Here is a 24,022-nt window from a genome sequence, read left to right as displayed (position 1 = left end):
AGGAAACAGCAGAGGGAGCACCCGCTATCCACATCAACGGTACCGCAGTGGAGAAGGTGGAAAGCTTCAAGTTCCTTGGCGTACACATCACTGACAAACTGAAATGGTCCACCCACACAGAGACTGTGATGAAGACGCGACAGCACCTCTTCAACCTCAGAAGGCTGAAGAAATTTGATTGGCACCTAAAACCCTCAAACTTTTACAGATGCACAATTGAGAGCATCCTGTCAGGCTGTATCACCACCTGGTACTGCAACTGCATTGCCCACAACCACAGGGCTCTCTAGAGGGTAGTGCGGTCTGCCCAACACATGACTGGGGGCAAACTACCTGCCCTCCAGGACACCTGCAGCACCCAATGTCACAGGAAGGCCAAAAAGATCATCAAGGACAACAACCACCCAAGCCACTGCCTGTTCACCCCACTATCATCCAGAAGGCGAGGTCAGTGCAGGTGCATCAAAGCTGGGAACAAGAGACTGAAAAACAACTTCTATCTCAAGGCCATCAGACTGTTAAATAGCCATCACTAGCACATTAGTGGCTGCTGCTTATATACATAGACTTCAAATCACTGGCCACTTTAATAAATTAAACACTAGTCACTTTAATAATGTTGACATATTTTGCATTTGTCATCTCATATGTATATACTTTATTATATTCTACTGTATCTTAGTCTATTCCGCTCTGACATTGCTTATCCATATATTTATATATTCTTAATCCATTCCTTTACTTATATTTGTATGTATTGGGTATATGTTGTGAAAGTGATAGATATTACTGCACTGTCGGAGCTGAAAACACAAGCATTTCACTACACCCAACAATAACATCTGCTAAACACGTGTATGTGACCAATAACATTTTATTTGACAGTGTGGTCAAAGACTTAGCAACTTAGTTGTAGTCACAATCTGGTTACCTATAACTACAAATAGTTATGTTTTAGCATATTTATAAACTTGTTTCTAGATATATTGGAACTACCCACAATGCACTATTTCTCAACATCATATGGAGAACCGGTGCTACCTAGCTAGTTCCAGCTGGCTAATGTTAGGTACAAGCCATGCGAGCATGTAAATGCATTTCAAACCAAGTGTTTGCACTGGTGAACTACTATGTACATCCACGACAAAGAAACCCTATAAATTAATGTGAAAAACTGCAAATCTTTTTCTCCTGTGCGTTTTTGGTAGTTATAGTCGAATGAGCGTCATTTGTAGATAGTGCAGTAATAAAAAAAATAAGAAGCAAGCTTTGAAGTTGGAATGGTTTGTCCGGTTGAAGCAAGCAGATTGGAGAATGGGAATCATGCGCATGTCTACTGTATGCGATGCTCATTTCACCCTGGAGGACTTCGATAGCTTAGTTTAAGGGAAGGGGATACCTAGTCAGTTGTACAACTGATTGCCTTCAACTGAAATGTGTCTTCCACATTTATGACGTCTTCCTCTGAATCAGAGAGGTGCAGGGGACTGCCTTAATCAACATCCACGTCTTTGGCGCCCGGGGAACAGTGGCTAAACTGCCTTGCTCAGGGGCACAACAACAGATTTCTACCTTGTCAGCTCAGGGATTCAATCCAGCAACCTTTCGGTTACTGGTCCAACGCTCTAACCACTAGGCCAGTGGAAGGCAGGATTCGAAATGAGACTCAAAATCAGGTGCTGTGCAGAGCGTGAATGTGATACCTGCAACCTCAATTTTCTCCCGGCCTACCGGCAGATCGTAAGTGTCAGCAATGATGGAAATAAACCGGGTAAATTCAATGTGGATTTACCTCACTATATCACTATTGGATTAGCTAGCTGACTCTCCCTCTGAAGGCCTCTCCTTGTCTCTTCTTTGACTTTGGTAGCTAACTCAGCAGTCAATCGGTAAGTTTCCACTCTCTACTTTATGCCGTTGTCTTTTTTGTTGTTGTGTGCGTGTTCTGTGGCTTTCTGCCTATGCTAGACTAGTTGATCTCTAGCTTACTACTTAGCTATGCAGACCGTGGTTGTTGGCTAGTTAGTTATTTTATCATGCTCGCTAGCCTAGCCAACTAACTTTAGCTGGCTGGCTAAGATAATTGCATATATATATTATTTGGATAGATGGCATTATGTATTTCCAAAACTTTGGCTTACTTTAATGTAGCTGTAAGCTAGGTGTTGATGGCACTGCGTGAGTCAGCCAGTTGCTAACATAGCATTAGCAGGCCAGTAGGGCTAACATTTGCAGACTAGTTGACTAGCAACCTTGCAAGCTGACTTGTAATAATACATTCAAAGTATTTGCTTGTAAGTGGGCTGAAGATTTTATTGAAACTGATCAGTTTTATGCACTAACTCAAATAGAATAGTGTGGTATAACTTTTCATTGGGACTTTTAATATGTATTCTAATGCAAAAACCATATATTACATGTGGTTACGTTTATGCTACCTACCCTTTAAGAGCAGCATCAACAAGGCTGGCCCAAAATTAAAAACAGAAAGAGGAAAATTAAAAAGACACAATCAGTGAAGATGAAGAGGTCTCCTTCACACATCTCCAACAGAAACATGGCAGATTGCAGAGAGAATGCCAGGCTACAAGGCGTTTGTCCCTTTTGCGAAGCAAGATGGCAGAGGTGTCATGTCTGTGGGTCTACTAAAGTGGCAATTAAGCGTTGCTCTGGCAACACACAATGATACATGCCTTTTCTGATCAGGGCACGCCTCACTTCACATAAACTAAGGGTGCAGATTTTTACAGGGGGCTATGCCCTGCAAAAACAATGGGAAGCTTTCTTCTCAGGCCAACAGAATGGGAAAAGATGGGGCATCCATGTTGTTTCAGTGCCAAGATGCAACCACTTCAGACAGCCCAAAGCCATAGCTGCTTAACCAAAGAGGAGGAGGGAGGTGGAGGAAGGGAGGGAAACATGTTGCATCTCCAAGTGGGTTTTACAACCACTTTCACTGATGAGGTCTCCCGCACAGCATGGACCTCTGTTTCTTCTATGAGACTGTTTGATATTTGAGACACAGTTCCCAGTGTTCCCTACATGCTGGTGTTGTTGGCTACATGGTAGAGGGAGTGAATGAGAAGGAATGCCCATCTTCACAAGAAAACAGCTATTTTTGTCTGTGGCTGTGGCGGGGGCAGTCTCCCTGGGTTTCAGAGTGGCTGTGGCAGGGAGCAGTCTCCCTGGGTTTCAGAGTGGCTGTGGCGGGGGCAGTCTCCCTGGGTTTCAGAGTGGCTGTGGCGGGGGCAGTCTCCCTGGGTTTCAGAGTGGCTGTGGCAGGGGCAGTCTCCCTGGGTTTCAGAGTGGCTGTGGCGGGGGCAGTCTCCCTGGGTTTCAGAGTGGCTGTGGCGGGGGCAGTCTCCCTGGGTTTCAGAGTGGCTGTGGCGGGGGCAGTCTCCTGGGTTTCAGAGTGGCTGTGGCGGGGGCAGTCTCCTGGGTTTCAGAGTGGCTGTGGCGGGGGCAGTCTCCTGGGTTTCAGAGTGGCTGTGGCGGGGGCAGTCTCCCTGGGTTTCAGAGTGGCTGTGGCGGGGGCAGTCTCCCTGGGTTTCAGAGTGGCTGTGGCGGGGGCAGTCTCCCTGGGTTTCAGAGTGGCTGTGGCGGGGGCAGTCTCCCTGGGTTTCAGAGTGGCTGTGGCGGGGGCAGTCTCCTGGGTTTCAGAGTGGCTGTGGCGGGGGCAGTCTCCCTGGGTTTCAGAGTGGCTGTGGCAGGGGCAGTCTCCCTGGGTTTCAGAGTGGCTGTGGCGGGGCAGTCTCTCCCTGGGTTTCAGAGTGGCTGTGGCGGGGCAGTCTCCCTGGGTTTCAGAGTGGCTGTGGCGGGGCAGTCTCCCTGGGTTTCAGAGTGGCTGTGGCGGGGGCAGTCTCCCTGGGTTTCAGAGTGGCTGTGGCAGGGGCAGTCTCCCTGGGTTTCAGAGTGGCTGTGGCAGGGGCAGTCTCCCTGGGTTTCAGAGTGGCTGTGGCAGGGAGCAGTCTCCCTGGGTTTCAGAGTGGCTGTGGCGGGGGCAGTCTCCCTGGGTTTCAGAGTGGCTGTGGCAGGGGCAGTCTCCCTGGGTTTCAGAGTGGCTGTGGCAGGGAGCAGTCTCCCTGGGTTTCAGAGTGGCTGTGGCGGGAGCAGTCTCCCTGGGTTTCAGAGTGGCTGTGGCGGGGGCAGTCTCCCTGGGTTTCAGAGTGGCTGTGGCGGGGGCAGTCTCCCTGGGTTTCAGAGTGGCTGTGGCGGGGGCAGTCTCCCTGGGTTTCAGAGTGGCTGTGGCGGGGGCAGTCTCCCTGGGTTTCAGAGTGGCTGTGGCGGGGGCAGTCTCCCTGGGTTTCAGAGTGGCTGTGGCGGGGGCAGTCTCCCTGGGTTTCAGAGTGGCTGTGGCGGGGGCAGTCTCCCTGGGTTTCAGAGTGGCTGTGGCGGGGGCAGTCTCCCTGGGTTTCAGAGTGGCTGTGGCGGGGGCAGTCTCCCTGGGTTTCAGAGTGGCTGTGGCAGGGGCAGTCTCCCTGGGTTTCAGAGTGGCTGTGGCGGGGGCAGTCTCCCTGGGTTTCAGAGTGGCTGTGGCAGGGGCAGTCTCCTGGGTTTCAGAGTGGCTGTGGCAGGGGCAGTCTCCTGGGTTTCAGAGTGGCTGTGGCAGGGGCAGTCTCCTGGGTTTCAGAGTGGCTGTGGCAGGGGCAGTCTCCTGGGTTTCAGAGTGGCTGTGGCAGGGGCAGTCTCCCTGGGTTTCAGAGTGGCTGTGGCAGGGGCAGTCTCCCTGGGTTTCAGAGTGGCTGTGGCAGGGGCAGTCTCCCTGGGTTTCAGAGTGGCTGTGGCAGGGAGCAGTCTCCCTGGGTTTCAGAGTGGCTGTGGCAGGGAGCAGTCTCCCTGGGTTTCAGAGTGGCTGTGGCGGGGGCAGTCTCCCTGGGTTTCAGAGTGGCTGTGGCGGGGGCAGTCTCCTGGGTTTCAGAGTGGCTGTGGCGGGGGCAGTCTCCTGGGTTTCAGAGTGGCTGTGGCGGGGGCAGTCTCCCTGGGTTTCAGAGTGGCTGTGGCGGGGGCAGTCTCCCTGGGTTTCAGAGTGGCTGTGGCGGGGGCAGTCTCCCTGGGTTTCAGAGTGGCTGTGGCGGGGGCAGTCTCCCTGGGTTTCAGAGTGGCTGTGGCGGGGCAGTCTCCCTGGGTTTCAGAGTGGCTGTGGCGGGGCAGTCTCCCTGGGTTTCAGAGTGGCTGTGGCAGGGGCAGTCTCCTGGGTTTCAGAGTGGCTGTGGCGGGGGCAGTCTCCCTGGGTTTCAGAGTGGCTGTGGCGGGGGCAGTCTCCCTGGGTTTCAGAGTGGCTGTGGCAGGGGCAGTCTCCCTGGGTTTCAGAGTGGCTGTGGCAGGGGCAGTCTCCCTGGGTTTCAGAGTGGCTGTGGCAGGGGCAGTCTCCCTGGGTTTCAGAGTGGCTGTGGCAGGGGCAGTCTCCCTGGGTTTCAGAGTGGCTGTGGCAGGGGCAGTCTCCCTGGGTTTCAGAGTGGCTGTGGCAGGGGCAGTCTCCCTGGGTTTCAGAGTGGCTGTGGCAGGGAGCAGTCTCCCTGGGTTTCAGAGTGGCTGTGGCAGGGAGCAGTCTCCCTGGGTTTCAGAGTGGCTGTGGCAGGGAGCAGTCTCCCTGGGTTTCAGAGTGGCTGTGGCAGGGAGCAGTCTCCCTGGGTTTCAGAGTGGCTGTGGCAGGGAGCAGTCTCCCTGGGTTTCAGAGTGGCTGTGGCGGGAGCAGTCTCCCTGGGTTTCAGAGTGGCTGTGGCGGGAGCATTCTCCCTGGGTTTCAGAGTGGCTGTGGCGGGGGCAGTCTCCCTGGGTTTCAGAGTGGCTGTGGCGGGGGCATTCTCCCTGGGTTTCAGAGTGGCTGTGGCGGGGAGCAGTCTGCCCTGGATATCCTGAGTCTGTTTACGGAGTAGAACTCTGCTAATATCTTGCCTTCTACAGCTCGATCTTCCTGTTGTTTCCTCACAAGCTTAGAAAATCAAGAATAGTAAAACAACATGTGCACTAAGACACACGCGCGCACACACGCACACACACACACACACACACACACACACACAGACACACACACACACCTATCTGTAATAACTGGTTTCCTCCTGATGCAGCGTTTACTCCAATCTGACTGGATACAGTTGTTAAGGAAACCGGTAGAAGGCAGCCAATTGAGAAACAATGAGAGGAGCAGAGAAGTACAGCAGAGACTGAGGAAGTTGAGTAGGCATTGCATGTTTACCTTTACAGAGGATATGGTGTGACTGAGCATTAAGGTCATTAGCGATTACCTTGGAAACGGTTATCACCTTCTTGAAGTCTCTTCCTCCGTATATTCTAAAGCCCCATGGAGACGGACCAATCAGGTTTACTGTCAGCGCCATCACGTGACCAGAGGTCGCCACCCACTGCCTGCTCAAACCCTGTAAAGGAGAGCGAGAGGGAGAGAGAGATTCCGTCATCAGTCATGCTTTTTTTTGCTGCAGTGACTATATAAGATAAATACGTTAGAACTGAGGTCACCTGCAACGTCTGCCTTTTATCTCCTACTTGATTAGATCCTCTTGATATAAAAGAAATGGGAGGAATCTGAAAACCAATGACACATGACTAGATTAAAAAATATTTTTTTAACCTTTAGTTAACTAGGCAAGTCAGTTAAGAACAAATTCCTATTTACAATGATGGCCTAGAAACAGTGGGTTAACTGCCTTGTTCAGAGGCAGAATGACAGATTTTTACCTTGTCAGCTCAAGGATTTGATCTAGCAACATTTTGGTTATTAGCCCAATGTTCTAACCACTAGGCTACCTGCCACGACATTGAAGTTCTTGCACACCCTCAATTTCATGAAGTCCAAATGAGAAAAAAAAACACTCCCCCAAAAAAGTTGTATTATACCACAGTAAAATAATATTCAAACATTTATGTTTAGTAGATCCACATACACTACATGACCAAAAGTATGTGGACACCTTCTAGTCAAACATCTCATTCCAAAAATCATGGGCTTTAATATAGAGTTGGTCCCCCTTAGCTGCTATATCATCCTCCACTCTTCTGGGAAGGCTTTCCATTAGATGTTGGAACATTGCTGCGGGGACTTGCTTCCATTCAGCCACAAGAGCATTAGTGAAGTCGGGCACTGATGTTGGGCGATTAGGCCTGTCTCGTAGTCGGCGTTCCAATCCATCTCAAAGGTGTTCAATGGGGTTGAGGTCAGAGCTCTGTGCAGGGCAGTCAAGTTCTTCCACACCAATCTCAACAAACCATTTCTGTATGGACCTCGCTTTGTGCACGGGGCATTGTCATGCTGAAACAGGAAAGTTTCTTCCCCTAACTGTTGCCACAAAGTTGGAAGCACAAAACAATCTAAAATGTCATTGTATGCTGTAGCGTTAAGATTTCCCTTCACTGGAACTAAGGGGCCTAGCCCAAACCATGAAAAACAGCCCCAGAACATTATTCCTCTTTACAGGTGGCACTATGCATTGTGGCAGGTAGCGTTCTCCTGGCATCCGCCAAACCCAGATTGTCGGACTGGTGAAGCGTGATTCATCAATGACGGCGAGCTTTACGCCACTCTGACACTTGGCATTGCGCATGGTGATCTTAGACTATGGAAACCCATTTCATGAAGCTCCCAACGAACAGTTATTGTGCTGACGTGGCTTCCAGAGGTAGTTTGGAACGCCGTACTGAGTGTTGCAACCGAGGACAGACAATTTGTAAGCGCTACGCACTACAGCACTTGGCGGTCCTGTTCTGTGAACTTGTGTGGCCTACCACATCGTGGCTGAGCCGTTGTTGCTCCTTGACGTTTCCACTTCACAATAACAGCACTTACAGTTGACCGGGGCATCTCCAGAAGGGCAGAAATTTGATGAACTGACTTGTTGGTGCCACGTTGAACGAGTCAACGAGCTCTTCACTAAAGCCATTCTACTGCAAATGTTTGTCTATGGAGATTGCATGGCGGTGTGCTCAATTTTATACACCAGTCAGCGGGTGTGGCTGAAATAGCCAAATATACTAATTTGAAGTGGTGTCCACATACTTTTGTATATATGGTGTAACTAATTTTTAACTATGGACTTCCCTTGTATTGGGATCATAGCACAGGATGCTGCTAGGATGTGTCTGTTTTACAGTAAGGTCTATGCGTCAGCTAGGTACAGTATACAGTTGGCCCCCATAATTCTGCCCTTCTCATGCATAGTGTTGGCTGTAGTGTTTTTCATTTGCACATGTGCTTGTGTTGAGACACTGACAGCTCTCCTGCTCTTTGGTAATTCATGCTGTGGTGAGGAGACGAGGAGGAGGTGGAACTCCGGCCTGACCGGCAGACACACAGACCCCACCACAGGGCAGCATAGTTTCTCTTTCTCGCTCTCACACACACACACTGCTGCTGCTGCTTTAGTAGAGAGGCACCGCAACTACACAGCAATGCTCTTATTAATACCTGGTTAAGTGCTACCACGACCATACAACTATTCACAACACACCATAAAATAAGGGAAAGCACAGTTGCAGAAAACAGAGAAACAGAAAGGGAAATAGTGTCATTATTAAGTATATTTAGTGTAGGCTCAATTAATTCAATTTCACATATCTGACAGCAGCCTTATTGCAGAACATCAAGGTAAATATAGAATTGAAAGCATGCTCAGTCTCGCAAATATGTATTGAGAAATGAAGACGTTATCTGGTTTGAGTCTCTGTTGAAATCTGTGAACTTCTGACAAAACATGTTTGACCAAGAAGAAAATGCTGACAGATCCTACAACAAAAAGCTGATGTTTCCCAATTCTGTCTTCACAGGCCTCTGTTATGTAACTTTCCAGCATTACTGTGTATATGTAGGTCAGAGTTGAGACAAAACATACTTGGTCAGATCAATAACTGAACCTTGGTGCACCACATGGCCGCAGGCTTAATCTTATCGTCATAGGCAACAAATCTGGAATAAGAACTGATCATTGGTGGAGAATGCACTGTGACTGGACATGCTCTCACTGGTCTTAAATCTTCCTGTAAATATGATCCGTCTAGTTCCATACACCATAGTGTTAGAATTGAAGAGATCATCTACCATTAGGCGCCAAGGCTGGTTCCAAAGCTATCCATACAGAAACAGAGCAAACAGTGAACCCAGTCAGGATCTGGGACATCTCTCCCTCTCTACACTGGCCCATTTCAGCCATCTACAGCCGTCTGTCTGTACATTCCACAAGGGTCTGGAACAATCAGCACAAACCCACCCAGTCATTAGCACATTCAGGCAATTAGCGTGGTTACCAGGCTCACCATCATTAACCGCCCTTAATTGCTGTGGACATGAGAAACAGCCGAGGCGCCAGTTGTTGTTCCTGCTGTAATCCCTGGGGACAGACAGACACCCTAACGTTCTCGGTCTCTGGGCTGTTTAATTAGTCCAACGGGCCAGGATCAGCATGTCTCCTGCTTAACTGGAATCATTATCAACAAGGCACAGAGCTAATCTATGGAACAACTGTTATCACTGTAAAGCTGCTTGCTATTTATTGTCAGGCAGGGTGATAGCTGCTAACCTTTGGAAGAGCGCTATTGACCTGAAACTCTCCAGTTGTTAACAAACAGATCACTATGATAATACATTTACACCAGGTGTTAAATGGAGCTTACAAAAATAAGCGATGAAACACAATATAATTAATGTTTAATAGTATAGGTACAAATGTCAAATGCATAGAAAAAAAACATTTTTTAAACTGAGCCTAGTGGTGGATTATATTCTGGTGAGAACTCGTTGCTTTGGCTACCAAGCAGCAATGGCAGCACAATAAAACACACCCACACAATGAGGAGAAATTATATCAAGTAGGTATTCCATCTGGCTCACGTCTCCACACATCAGGTAACCACAGTTCAGAAGAACTAGAAACTGGTCGGTCCAGTCAAATACTCTAACTTCCGCTGTGCTACACCGGTCTACCTAATACCATAAATATTTGATCATGGTATACCGTATAATGCCATGGTCTACTTTACAACACTTTATCATCCAGAGTTTCAGTTGTGAAATCTAGAGTATCAAAGGTGAATAAAGCAATAATGACTTTGATTAAGGTTGTTGAAATCAATTGCACAGACAGACTTGAAGGCTGCATTCAGTTTCCAAGTGGAGAATGATCTCTATGGAGAGTTCAAACTGTCATACTCTACATGAAAAAGCCCCCAGGCACTTGTCATGTCTTTGAGAGAGCAGCCCCTTCGGGTAAAGGTGGGAGAAACACAGAGGAGAGTGGAGAACAGCTCTCGTATCCAGGTGCTGGGTTCCAGACTGTTGCTCAATGCTCAAACACACATGGTGCCAGCAGTGTTCAACAGACAAGCAGATTACAGTCAATTAGCCTCATCTCGCTGTGCATTCTCCTTTGTTAACCGTCACTTCAAACTACGTAATTGTGAATGTGTGTGTGAGACCTGCTAAAACAGGTCTGTGAAATCATCTACAGTTTAGCATAGGTAAGCATAGTAATATTACTCTAACACACCCTTGGGTGAGTCTTGGGTTTCATGCGTGTCGCTAAACCACAATTATGGCAGGGTTGCTCTACTCCGATTATACACTTTGAAGACAAGTCTTGCTGGCTGGCACAGAGAAGATGCCAGGCCTGGATATGAACATGTCTGCTTATGTACCATACTCAGCTCACACTCTTCACCTTTCACCTGGTTATTGCAGAACCAGGTTATACCCAGGCCTGAACTTTAGGAAACACACACCATCCACTGTTGTGGTTGCAGTGGAATGCTCTGTGTATGATTCACACTTTACAAATCTCTTGCTTCTGGCCATTTAGCTCTGTGAACTTCAAATAGCTTTTGTGAGTGCTCTTGTTTGGCTGATGGCTATGCCCTATAATGTTTCCAAGCACACTCCTTTTCGTGAGGAGGAATGTGGTTGATAGGACACCTGTCCTGCTGCCTGCCCGGTCACACACCCACTGAATAGACAGAGGAATGCCATGGAAAGCCTCTCCCCATGTTAAATTATGTGGAATAACATTCTCACACTAGCCACACAGTGATTTGATCAAGTAAAACTGCCATCACTAAGGTGATGACAATAACAGATGCGATATTAAAAGAATGGGGTGTTGTTGAAGGAAGATGAGTGACTGAGACGTTCCTAGGTTGTGAGACTACTATTATCTTCGAAGAATGAGCTGCAGGTTCCTCACACTTAAAAGGAAAAAGTGACAGGTTAAAATGTATACGCTAATATATATATCTCTAATAAATTAGCTCTGGCATTTCATTGATTTCAATGTAATCATTAATTGAACCGGTTATGAAAGGGACTTAATTATTGGATAAAATATGTTCTTTATATCTTGTCATCAAAACTGTGGCAATAGTGTCAAAACAATAGAAGCTATTGTTACGGTTGTTACTACTAGGTACATTAGCCATGGTTATGTCAGTGGTGTGGCTTCAGAAATAACTGGCTCCACTTCTCTCTCAACAGCATCGTCTGAGGATCATGTTGGTGTTAGCACTAAGCAGATTCAGACAGACTCCCCACTTCGCACAGCAATCAGGTCACCTTACCACATCCCCTACACGGGCCATTAAACCTTCAGATCCACTGAGGGAGACACAGGAACGTTTACCACTGCTTTATCATGTTCATCACATGCACGTCTTCAAAATTGTCTTGCAATGATGTATCTCCGCAGCCCATTCAAACTCTAAAGCCATCTCAGGCAATGGTCCCCAAAACACTGAGCAGAGCAGCCTACTAAGCATTTTCCATCAAGCATTATCCCCGGACGTTGATTTTTGGTCCGTCTATAATTGGTTTAGATTTGACTTGGGCTGGGCTGGCCTTCATGTCAACATCCACAAACTAACAAACATAGACATCTATGATTGGTTCATATTTGATCAGGTCCGGACAAAATCTGAACCAATCATATACTGTGTGCCGTTCAAACTTGGGAAACATAGACGTCCATTGGTCCAGATTTGGTCCAGTCCGTGCTAGCGTTAATTTGGCCCCCAAAAAGATGCCTTTTGATTGGATCAGATTTGGTCCGGTCCGGCCTTGATTTGGCCCAAATATAGACATCTATAATTGGTCCAGTAGGGTGTTTGCCTTTCACGCCACGACCCGGATTTGTCATCTGCTACATTGGTGTCAGAAATGGGATGGCAGCCATGACTGTGAAACATCATTACTGCCCACTAAGCATTTACTAACAGCGTCTTAATTTACTTTGGGAGGGGGGGGGGGGGGGGGGTACAGTCCGGACTCAAGACATCTCTTCGACGTCCGGCAAAAACATCTTCCAACCTTTCATTCAGCGCTTGAAATGGACATGATGTCAACACCTGGAAAATACCTCTGAAAGACGTATTTTCAATGTTATTTTTCTTACTGGGAGACATCTTACAGAGAACAGGAACTGTGCTATTAAAGGAGGCAGATAGAAAATCTATGAATGTATATTGAACTGAAACTAGATGTGAAAAGGACTCGACATGAGGCAGTCATCCAGTGACACGCATCCGTCTCGTCAAAGACAGACACTGAGAAAACCACAAAGCTATCAGAAACAAGAAAACAAGCAACAGCGAAGCTTTCATCATACAAACTCCACCAGATTGTATCGGAGTGTAACTTCCGGCAGAACAACAGCATACCAGTTCATGATTCTCCTTGTGATTCAGAGAAAAAGCCCTATGCAAAAGAGCATATAACAAACTGAGTAAGGGCTCAGGAGAAAACGTCCTTAATCAAACCATACAAATAATATAGAGGCATGATTAGCATATTGAAAAAACAAGAGGAATGGCCAAACAAATAAAATGTTTCCACAAAGTCGCGAGCAGCTAAATTCGTTGGCCATTGTCCTGCATTCTCGAAAACGCTACTACTTGTCCAAAATTACAGTGGTCTGTTTCAGTCTGTGGATTGTTTGTGGTGCCACGGCCCTGCACACCCAGAACAGCAGAGTCATCAGGAAACAGACACAATTGAAAACAAGAGGCACATGGAAGGTTGCAGAGAACAAAAACAATGGAGAGGTACTGGTACATTGCAGCACAAACGGCAGTCAGGGGGTGGGGGGGGGTATAGGGGCCGGGATTTGAATGGTGCTTGGGCAGCACGTGAGTCCTGGGAAAGCTTTTTCCCACCCATTCAAAATACCAAATAGTCTGCACATTACAGGTTCAATCCCAGTTGTCTGAATGGCTTGGTTTGGACAAATTAGAGGTGAAACATTCCTGAGATGCTGGCTTGAACTTGAGCCACAGGGTCGTTCCACAAATTTGTTTAATTTATTTGATTTCACCTTTATTTAACCAGGTAGGCCAAAATTCTGCTTTTTGACATGTGCCTCTGTGCATCCTCATTTATCCCAGTTTTCACCATCATTGTAAAGCCCTAGTTATTTTGTTGGTTTGACAAAGTAATTTCTCAAGATTATAATTTTGTGATACATTTTAAGGTTTAAAGGGGGGTGGGGACTGATGGGCAACCTCGGTTGCTGCTTGGGATGTGAAGGGGTAGATGTGAAGGGGTGGAAGGCATTCTTTCTTCGGGTGAGGAGAGAGGATGTGAAGGGGTGGAAGGCATTCTTTCTTCGGGTGAGGAGAGAGGATGTGAAGGGGTGGAAGGCATTCTTTCTTCGTGTGAGGAGAGAGGATGTGAAGGGGTGGAAGGCATTCTTTCTTCGGGTGAGGAGAGAGGATGTGAAGGGGTGGAAGGCATTCTTTCTTCAGGTGAGGAGAGAGGATGTGAAGGGTTGGAAGGCATTCTTTCTTCGGGTGAGGAGAGAGGATGTGAAGGGGTGGAAGGCATTCTTTCTTCGGGTGAGGAGAGAGGATTAGGGGGCGGTTGGAGTTATCTTTGTGCTCTTCTCTTTTATAGTTTAAAAAAAACCTGTACCCCTAAAAAAATGCAGTTATGACTATAACTACTGTTCTCTGAAGGAGGGAAACAAGGTACAACACAGCTACAGGGGGGTTTGCGCACTATAACCTTCTACTGAAGAACCTTCGAATCACGCCAGACAAGGCCAATGAATACCCTGCCTCACCGGACGCCCCGCCTTCCACAGATGATAAACCCGAGGCACGTATTAATTCCTTCAATAAAGTACCAGTCTTCACCGAGCTGGCGGCACAGGGCTGAACAGGTGTTGTAACTTGTTTTGCTCATTCAGCGAGCCATATTTATTATCATAACTGTACGTTCCCTTTCAGTCTGTAAATTCGGCACGACACAGCAATGGGGATATGAAATCACGCCCCATGCCCACACCAGCTGACACAGAATGAAATGACACACCACCCAGAGTTCGAACCTGACAGGAACACCTGTGGTACCAGGATATTGCGCAATCGACATGCTGCCTAACAACCCTGTCCTGCCCCAGGCGTTAGCACAATGTGGGCTACACAGGGGCCAGTGACATCCAAGCTGATAAAACATCAAAAAAGTGTGTGGTGATGCCCAAATCGCAGCAGCACAAATCTATCCTACAGGCAACCCTTTCAACAACGCCCAAGACGCTGCCTGAACCCTGCTGAAGTGGGCATGTACACCGTTAGGTCATTCCTGCCATATGCCAGTGGGAGAGACGCTGCTGAAAAAAGTGCTCTACCACAAGCAGACTTAGCAAAACAGTCAAAAAGTTGATCACACAAACAGACACCCCTGGTCTGCTCAATGTAAATGCGTAACGCTTGTACCGGACACAGTGAATGTAACCTCCGCTGATCCTCAGAAGGAGGAGGAGACAAAAAGGGGAAAGTCTCAAAAGCTAGAGACCTGTAGGATATAGTCATGACCTTAGGGGTGAAGACCGTATTAGGGCGTAATGTCACCTTAGAGTCGCCAAGGGCGACCTTTATACAGGAGGAGTGAACAGATAACGCGTGGAGATCTCTAATGTCATAAGTCATAAGCAGAGCGGTCTTGTAGGAGGGGATCTTCAGATTCACAGACTCCATTACTTCAAAGGGGTCCTCAAACAGCATATTCAATACCTAAGACAGATCCCAAATGGGCACAAAAGGTTGATAAGAAACTGGCCTGAGACAGCACACAACTTTTAAAAAACAAACCTCCAGGGGATGAGCCCCTGAAGTGGCACCATCAATTCCCACTGAAATAGCTGCCATATACACCTTCCGGTGGGAAATGAACGTGCAACGGGAGTTGCCACGGGTCCCCAACTATAAGATGAGAGACAGAGAGCCACAAGGACAAGGACAAGCCCTTTCGAAGTACCCTCCGCAGCGTGGACTGAATCAGCTCCACAGAAGGAAATGTGTAAAGAAGGGTCTGAGGCCACTGGTGCACGAGAGCATCCATTCCCAACGCTCAGGCCCCTTATCAAGAAAAACAGCCGACATTGTGCATTTCTCGCGATGTGTAAAGATTTACGTTGGCCTTGCCAAACATTTCCCATATCTAGGAGACCACTTAGGGGTGCAACCTCCACTCCCGAGAGCAGGCCCCACCCTGGATAGCAGAGCTGCACCCGTGTTTGGGCACCCAGGGATACTGGTTGCATTGGGCGAAGCAAGAACGCACTCCACTGAGATGGAGTCAAACAGAGACTTAACATGGGAAATCAGCATGGATGTGTGTAACACCACCTGCTCCCTCGACTCAGCCACGTAGTCCATTATCCTGAGCCCCAGACACTTCATAGGTGCCAAAACCACCTCCACAACTTTCTGTGAGAGGGATATATGGCCACATGAAAGTACACATACATCAGGTTGATGGAGGGGAACCAATCACCCGGGCGCACTGATTGTAACAACCGGCTGTACATTAGCATTCTGAATTTCTAAACCTTGATCTGCTTGTTTAGGGCACAAGTTCTAAAATGGGACACAAAGTCCTGCCCCTTTTGGGAACCAGGAAATACTGTCTGTACCAACCATACTGGGCCTCTGACTGCACAGACTCCAGGGCCGAGCCAAACAACCCCAGTAGGAGAAATCGGCTAATCCATGTACAACAGCCTGTCTCTCTCCGGAACCTACAAGAGTGAACCAAAGTCAGCCCCCATGCTTCTCCCGAGCTCTGAGACGATGCAACAGGACATGCAAGAGACGAAATCAGCCGTAGCACGAATCTCATCCAGGAGCTCTGCGTGGGGATCCACAGAATCGTGGCCAGGTCAGCTAACAACTCAGTGTGGTAAACCTGCAGCATTGTGACTGTGTTCAGGGACCGGGCCACCACGCCCAGTACACCGAAGGAGACGCGATATCAGATGGCTCTATATCGCCATGCTGGGAGGATAGCTCATTGGGATCAAACCACGAGCCCAGATCCAACCCCGTATCCTGCAACTCAGACTCCGCCAAGGTACAGGCACCCAGGAGAGGAATGTCAAACTCAGTCCCACACGCCCTTGAGAGAGCTTGTACATAGCGATAGTGCGATAGTGGTCGCACAAGATGGTTCGATCCAGGGCTGCCTGAGCATGCACCCAGCCAAAAACATACAAGACAACACTCATGAAGGTACAGGTACAACCCTAAAACATGGGCACCCTCATAGATATTATCCTGACCAACTTGCCCTCCAAATACACCTCTGCTGTTTTCAATCAGGATCTCAGCGATCACTGCCGAATTGCCTGCATCCGCTATGGATCCGCGGTCAAACGACCACCCCTCATCACTGTCAAATGGCCCCTAAAACACTTCTGCGAGCAGGCCTTTCTAATCGACCTGGCCCGGGTATCCTGGAAGGATATGGGCCGCCTCATCCCTTCAGTCAGGATGTCTGGTTGTTCTTTAAAAGTAGTTTCCTCACCATCTTAAATAAGCATGCCCCTTTCAAAAAATGCAGAACTAAGAACAGATATAGCCCTTGGTTCACTTCAGAACTGAGTGCCCATGACCAGCACAAAAACATCCTGTGGCGGACTGCACTAGCATCAAATAGTCCCCGCGTTATGCAACTTTTCAGGGAAGTCAGGAACCAATACACGCAGTTAGTCAGGAAAGCAAAAGCTAGCTTTTTCAAAAAGAAATTTGCATCCTGTAGCTCTAACTCCAAAAAGTTTTGGGGCACTGTAAAGTCCATGGAGAATAAGAGCACCTCCTCCCAGCTGCCCACTGCACTGAGGCTAGGTAACACTGTCACCACCTATAAATCCACAATAATCGAGAATTTCAATAAGCATTTCTCTACGGCTGGCCATGCTTTACTCCTGGCTACCCCAACCCCGGCCAACAGCTCCGCACCCCCGCAGCTACTTGCCCAAGCCTCCCCAGCTTCTCCTTCACCCAAAACCAGATAGCAGATGTTCTGAAAGAGCTGCAAAACCTCGACCCGTACAAATCAGCTGGGCTAGACAATCTGGACCCTCTCTTCCTAAAATTATCCGTCACCATTGTTGCAACCCCTATTACCAGTCTGTTCAACCTCTTTCGTATCGTCTGGGATCCCTAAAGATTGCAAAGCTGCCACGGTCATCCCCCTCTTCAAAGGGGGTGACACTCTAGACCCAAACTGTTATAGACCTATATTCATTCTGCCCTGCCTTTCTAAAGTCTTCGAAAGCCAAGTTAATAAACAGATCACTGACAATTTCGAATCCCACCGTACCTTCTCCGCTGTGCAATCCGGTTTTCGAGCTGGTCACAGGAACACCTCAGCCATGCTCAAAGTAATAAACGATATCATATCCTCCATTGATAAAAGACATGTCTGTGCCGCCGTCTTCATCGGCCTGGCCAAGGCTTTTGACTCTGTCAATCACTGTATTCTTATCGGCAGACTCAACAGCCTTGGTTTCTCAAGTGACTGCCTCGCCTGGTTCACCAGCTACTTCTCAGACAGAGTTCAGTGTGTCAAATCGAAGGGCCTGTTGTCTGGACCTCTGGCAGTCTCTATGGGGTACCAGAGGGTTCAATTCTCGGGCCGACTCTTTTCTCTGTATATATCAAAGATGTCGCTCTTGCTGCGGTTTATTCTCTGATCCACCTCTACACAGACGACACCATTCTGTATACATCTGGCCACTCTTTGGACACTGTGTTAACTAATCTCCAAACAAGCTTCAATGCCATACAACTGGCCTCCAACTGCTCTTAAAACGCTAGTAATACCAAATGCATGCTTTTCAACCGTTCGCTGCCCGCACCCGCCTACCCGACTAGCATCACTACTCTGAACAGTTCTGACCTAGAATATGTGGACAACTACAGATACCGAGGTGTCTGGCTAGACTATAAACTCTCCTTCCAGACTCGTATTAAACATCTCCAATCCAAAGTTAAATCTAGAATCGGCTTCCTATTTCGCAAAAAAGCCTCCTTCACTCACACCAACGAACATACCTTCGTAAAACTGACTATCCTACCGATCCTCGACGATGTCATTGACAAAATAGCTTACAATACTCTACACGGCAAACTGGATGCAGTCACCAAAGTCCCTTAAAACCACCCACCACTGCAACCTGTATACTCTTGTCGTCTGGCCCCCGCTACATATTCGTCGCCAGACCCACTGGTTTCAGGTCATCTATAAGTCTATGCTAGGTAAAGCTCCAACCTATCTCAGCTCACTGGTCACGATAACAACACCCACCCATAGCACACGCTCCAGCAGGTATATCTCGCTGGTCATCCCCAAAGCAAACACCTCTTTTGGCCACCCTTCATTCTAGTTCTCTGCTGCCAATGACTGGAACTAATTGCAAAAATCGCTGAAGCTGGAGACTTATATTTCCCTCACTAACTTTAAACATCAGCTATCTGAGCAGCTAACCGATTACTGCAGCTGTACATAGCCCATCTGTAAATAGACCACCCAATCTACCTACCTCATCCCCATATTGTTTTTATTTACTTTTCTGCTCTTTGCACACCAGTTTTTCTATTTGCACATCACAATCTGCTCATCTATCACTCTAGTGTTAATTTGCTTAATTGTAATTACTTCGCTACTATGGCCTATTTATTGCCTTACCTCCTCATGCCATTTGCACACACTGTATATAGACTTTTTTTCTAATGTGTTATTGACTGTATGCTTGTTTATTCCATGTTTAACTCTGTGTTGTTGTTTGTGTCAGACTGTTTTGCTTTATCTTGGCCAGGTCGCAGTTGTAAATGAGAACTTGTTCTCAACTAGCTTACCTAGTTAAATAAAAGGTGAAATAAAAAAAATATGAATAAATAAAAATGAATATTATTCAAAGATATGGTGAAACCGCATGACTGTGGGCAAGGTTGTGAACTCAAACCCCAGCTTAACAGCCTTTGTTCGTGCTAGTCATCTTACTTACAATCAGTTAGAGTGGCTAAACAGGCAAACGAATAACTAACACATTTGTAGGGAACTTCACAAAAATAGTTACCAAACTTTACCACAAAATGTCCAGGAGGACAAAGCATCCATTTAAGTTGGAGTAAAGCCTGGCACATCTTGCATTCCAATGTTTGTTTTTGAAGAAATGTGTGAATTGTTCTGCCCAGCTCGAGGTGAAGAGTGGAAGAATTTAATGAATGTATCCGTGCCTCGGGTTTCACCTGTGGAAGGCAGGGCTTTCAGTGATGTACTGTGTGAAGCGTGGGATCTTAAGTTAATTTCCCTTCGTAATCATCAGTCAACATGGAAGTACATTATGCTACATTGAACACATACTGTACCAAGCATCCATCATGATCCTACTGTACCAAGCATCCATCATGATCCTACTGTACCAAGCATCCATCATGATCCCACTGTACCAAGCATCCATCATGATCCCACTGTACCAAGCATCCATCATGATCCCACTGTACCAAGCATCCATCATGATCCCACTGTACCAAGCATCCATCATGATCCTACTGTACCAAGCATCCATCATGATCCTACTGTACCAAGCATCCATCATGATCCCACTGCACCAAGCATCCATCATGATCCCACTGTACCAAGCATCCATCATGATCCTACTGTACCAAGCATCCATCATGATCCTACTGTACCAAGCATCCATCATGATCCTACTGTACCAAGCATCCATCATGATCCTACTGTACCAAGCATCCATCATGATCCTACTGTACCAAGCATCCATCATGATCCCACTGTACCAAGCATCCATCATGATCATACTGCATCACTGCATCCATCATGATCATACTGCATCCATCATGATCATACTGCATCAATCATGATCATACTGCATCCATCATGATCATACTGCATCACTGCATCCATCATGATCATACTGCATCCATCATGATCATACTGCATCCACAGTTTCACCCACCTAATGTGTGTCCATGCCATAATTAAATATAATGTTGTTGGTGGCAACTATTCCTCCTGGCAAACCAACTGTCAAACAAACTGATGAGGGTCTAAAACAGAGGCAAGGCTGTTATGAGTTTGGGTATAAATCCAAGATACACAAAACAAAAATGTTCATGTTCAGATGGCTAGGGCAACTAAAAGTAGCAATCAAGCGAATAATTACATCAACCAGGGTGTACAGACAATTTGACAACATCACCAAGAACCCTTGTATCCAATGTTCATAGGTATAGGCCTTTAAAAATTGCAGAAATTCAAATACATTTTTAAAAATTGTTTGAGTATATATTGTGAATTACCAAATAATTGCATGAAATGAATGTTGCCTATTATTAGCGTAAACTGACAGCTAAATGAGAGACTCACAGAAGTAGCCTATAGCAATTACCTAAACCTTACCTAAATCAAGGCAGTTGATCAGCAATCAGTAATAGTCGAATTGTGTCCGTAACACCTGCAGATCCAACAACGGTACTCTCCTGAAGAATATCTCAAGTGAAAAACTCATAGGCGACACCACCAAAATACCCGAAAAGAGCGCAGGACCAGAAACACTCCACCCCTTGCGCGCGAATCGCTTCCAAAAATACAGCAGAATGAAGTTAATGTTTCCTTCTTTCTGTTCCCAAAACGCCCACAGGAATCTTATACGCCTCTAAGAGCGATTCGTGCTGCTATATTATTAGATCAAATGCTCTGGACACCTGAACTGCACTTCTATTGCTGGGGACTATTGGATAAAGAACCAATGTGAAATCACCTGTGGACACCCGCTCTGAGGAATGAGCTCACAGTGACACGTGCTGTTATCAAAATAATTGCATGGGCGTGTCGGGATACAGCGAGGGTGGGCGATAATTGAGATATTACAGAATGGCCGTAGGGCCTTGCAAGTGTGTCTTAGTGCGCCATCTGCAGACAAAAAAATGGCATTATAAAATGTAACTGATCAATGATAGGGACCACAACGACAGACAATGGGCCTACATGCCTACAGGATGGGCTGGGGTCAGAGGTTTATGAATGAATTCGAAGACTAATTAAACAATGAAGGATTGTTGTAGGCCTGGGTGAGGATGGTAAAGCAGGTATCTAGCTATGTGAATAGATGGGAAGCAGCATGCTTTGTGTCAAAGGGTACTGTGTCTCAGTACTAAGGGAGTTGATAGTCACGGGAGGCTAGATGATTTGCAATTGGTGTGGGATTTATCGAATAGCCTAAAGGTGCAGAGAGTAATCACAACTGCATTCATGCCATCAAGATCCAATAAAAAAATAAGAAAATATACTTTGGCTTAGTGTCATTTCACACTTAAGCTGATTTATTTAGCTACTATTTAAGTCAGCCCAAACTTGACATGGCGTAGCCTACCATTCACGTGTCTGACTCCAATGGCTGAAACCAACTCTTTGAAAATTCGGTTTAATTATACTTTCCTGTGTATATTTTGTCTCACGCATTTGGTGTGGGGGGACAAAATACATGTATGCATGGTATCGCACGCACACAGCCGGTTTGGGTTCTGTGTCAGTCAATCCCGAACATTTTTTAAAAATCCAACAAGCGCTATGATGTAACTGGCTCTCATGAGGACCGCCACAGGAAAGGAAGACCTAGAATTACTTCTGCTGCAGAGGATAAGTTAATTAAAGTTATCAGCCTCAGAAATGGCAGCCCAAATAAATGCTTCACTGAGTTCTAGTAACAGATACATCTCAACATCAACTGTCACTCATTCATATATCTTTATGTACATATTCTTTATTCCCTTACACTTGTGTCTATAAGATAGTAGTTTTGGAATTTTTAGCTAGATTACTTGTTGGTTATTACTGCATTGTCGGAACTAGAAGCACAAGCATTTCGCTACACTCGCATTAACATCTGCTAACCATGTGTATGTGACAAATATAATTTGATTTGATTTGTTGAGAAGAGACTGTGTGAATCAGACCTTCATGGTCAAACTGCTGCAAAGAAACCACTACTAAAAAAAGAGGAGACTTACTTGGCCCAAGAAACACGAGCAATGGACATTAGATCGGTGGAGATCTGTCCTTTGGTCTGATGAGTCCCATTGTTAGAATTTTGGTTCCAACAGCCGTATTTTTGTGAGATGCAGAGTAGGTAAATGGATGATATCTGCATGTGTAGATCTACCGTGAAGCATGGAGGAGCAGGTGTGGGTGTGCTTTGTCAGTGACTTGTTTATAATGCAAGGCACACTTAACCTGCATGGCTACCACAGCATTCATCTAAATAGTCAGTAAAACGCCCCTAATTAATATTCATCCATACTGACTGCACGAAGACAGTGACGGCAAATCCCTACAGAAAGGCTAAAAAAAGAAATTTCACCCAGTGTGAAATGGAATTTCTTGTAGGGGAGGTTGAAACAAGATTTTCTTTTCAGCAGGAGCTGAGTGTTCCACCGAGGGGGTGGTGCTGCAGCTGAGCAGGAGCTGAGTGTTCCACCTGGGGGGTGGTGATGCAGCTGAGCAGGAGCTGAGTGTTCCACCGGGGGGTGGTGCTGCAGCTGAGCAGGAGCTGAGTGTTCCACTGGGGGGTGGTGATGCAGCTGAGCAGGAGCTGAGTGTTCCACCGGGGGGTGGTGCTGCAGCTGAGCAGGAGCTGAGTGTTCCACCGGGGGTGGTGCTGCAGCTGAGCAGGAGCTGAGTGTTCCACTGGGGTGTGGTGATGCAGCTGAGCAGGAGCTGAGTGTTCCACCGGGGGGGGGGTGGTGCTGCAGCTGAGCAGGAGCTGAGTGTTCCACTGGGGGGTGGTGATGCAGCTGAGCAGGAGCTGAGTGTTCCACCGGGGGGTGGTGCTGCAGCTGAGCAGGAGCTGAGTGTTCCACCGGGGGGGTGGTGCTGCAGCTGAGCAGGAGCTGAGTGTTCCACCGGGGGGGTGGTGCTGCAGCTGAGCAGGAGCTGAGTGTTCCACCGGGGGGGTGGTGCTGCAGCTGAGCAGGAGCTGAGTGCGCCCAGCCCCGGGATCTCCACTGCACCTCGTGCGTCACAACCTTCCAGCGGCCGTGTCCTCACAGATGCAGTCCTGCAAACGCATTGACGCTATTAACGAGGTTGCCAAGGAGTTGAAGTGGGACAAGCACTGCTTGGTTTCTGCAGGTGCTTCTCTGTAAAGCTGGGCCCAGTACAGCACAGATCCAAAAGAACAGCTCTTGGTAATTGGAACCGGCTCATAAGCACTCCTCATCATTTGCCAGTAAATCTTGCTGGTCTCTGAAAATTCGCTCTCTCTGAATTCTTCCATTAAAATATTCCAACAGTGCCAAAGCAACCATTGTGAGTCATTACTCATTGTAATTGCATACCTTTTTACTGTCTTACTGTTCACTTTATTATATACCAAGAGTATGCACACAATACACGCACATCTAAAGTATAGGAACGGAATTAAGAATTTATAAATATTTGGATGAGCAATGTCGTAGCGGCTTTGACTAAAATACAGTAGAATAGAAAACAGTATATACATATGAGATGAATAATGCAAAATACATGTATGTTTAAAAAAATGTAAGTGTCTAGTGTTCCATTATTAAAGTGGCAGGTGATTTCAAGTCTATGTATATAGGCAACAGCCTCTAATGTGCTAGTGATGGCTATTTAGCAGTCTGATGGCCTTGAGATAGAAGCTGTTTTTCAGTCTCTCAGTCCCAGCTTTGATACACCTGTACTGACCTCGCCTTCTGGATGATA

At 46.9% G+C, this 24,022-nt stretch overlaps 1 protein-coding gene across 5 annotated transcripts in view; it reads right to left on the bottom strand.

Annotated features, from left to right (window-relative positions):
• Positions 1 to 21,068, bottom strand: part of LOC124034321 (PDZ and LIM domain protein 2-like) — a 59,872-nt gene extending 38,804 nt beyond the window's left edge. Inside the window, exons 1-3 of one of the 5 annotated variants that reach the window (XM_046347350.1) lie at positions 20,699 to 21,068; positions 6,481 to 6,546; positions 6,249 to 6,380 (exon numbers count right to left, since the gene is read on the bottom strand). In XM_046347350.1, the coding sequence (XP_046203306.1) occupies positions 6,249 to 6,341 (93 nt within the window). In that variant the 5' untranslated portion in view covers positions 6,342 to 6,380; positions 6,481 to 6,546; positions 20,699 to 21,068. Of the gene's footprint in view, positions 1 to 6,248; positions 6,381 to 6,480; positions 6,547 to 9,267; positions 9,451 to 20,698 lie in introns of those variants that run through there. The other 4 variants (XM_046347351.1, XM_046347347.1, XM_046347349.1 and 1 more) reach the window with 4 other exon arrangements.
• Between the last annotated feature and the right edge of the window lie 2,954 nt (positions 21,069 to 24,022).

The sequence above is a fragment of the Oncorhynchus gorbuscha genome, linkage group LG04 (assembly GCF_021184085.1).
Source record: "Oncorhynchus gorbuscha isolate QuinsamMale2020 ecotype Even-year linkage group LG04, OgorEven_v1.0, whole genome shotgun sequence".
NCBI classification, from domain to species: Eukaryota; Metazoa; Chordata; class Actinopteri; order Salmoniformes; family Salmonidae; genus Oncorhynchus; species Oncorhynchus gorbuscha.
This window is presented reverse-complemented; position numbering and strand designations above follow the sequence as displayed.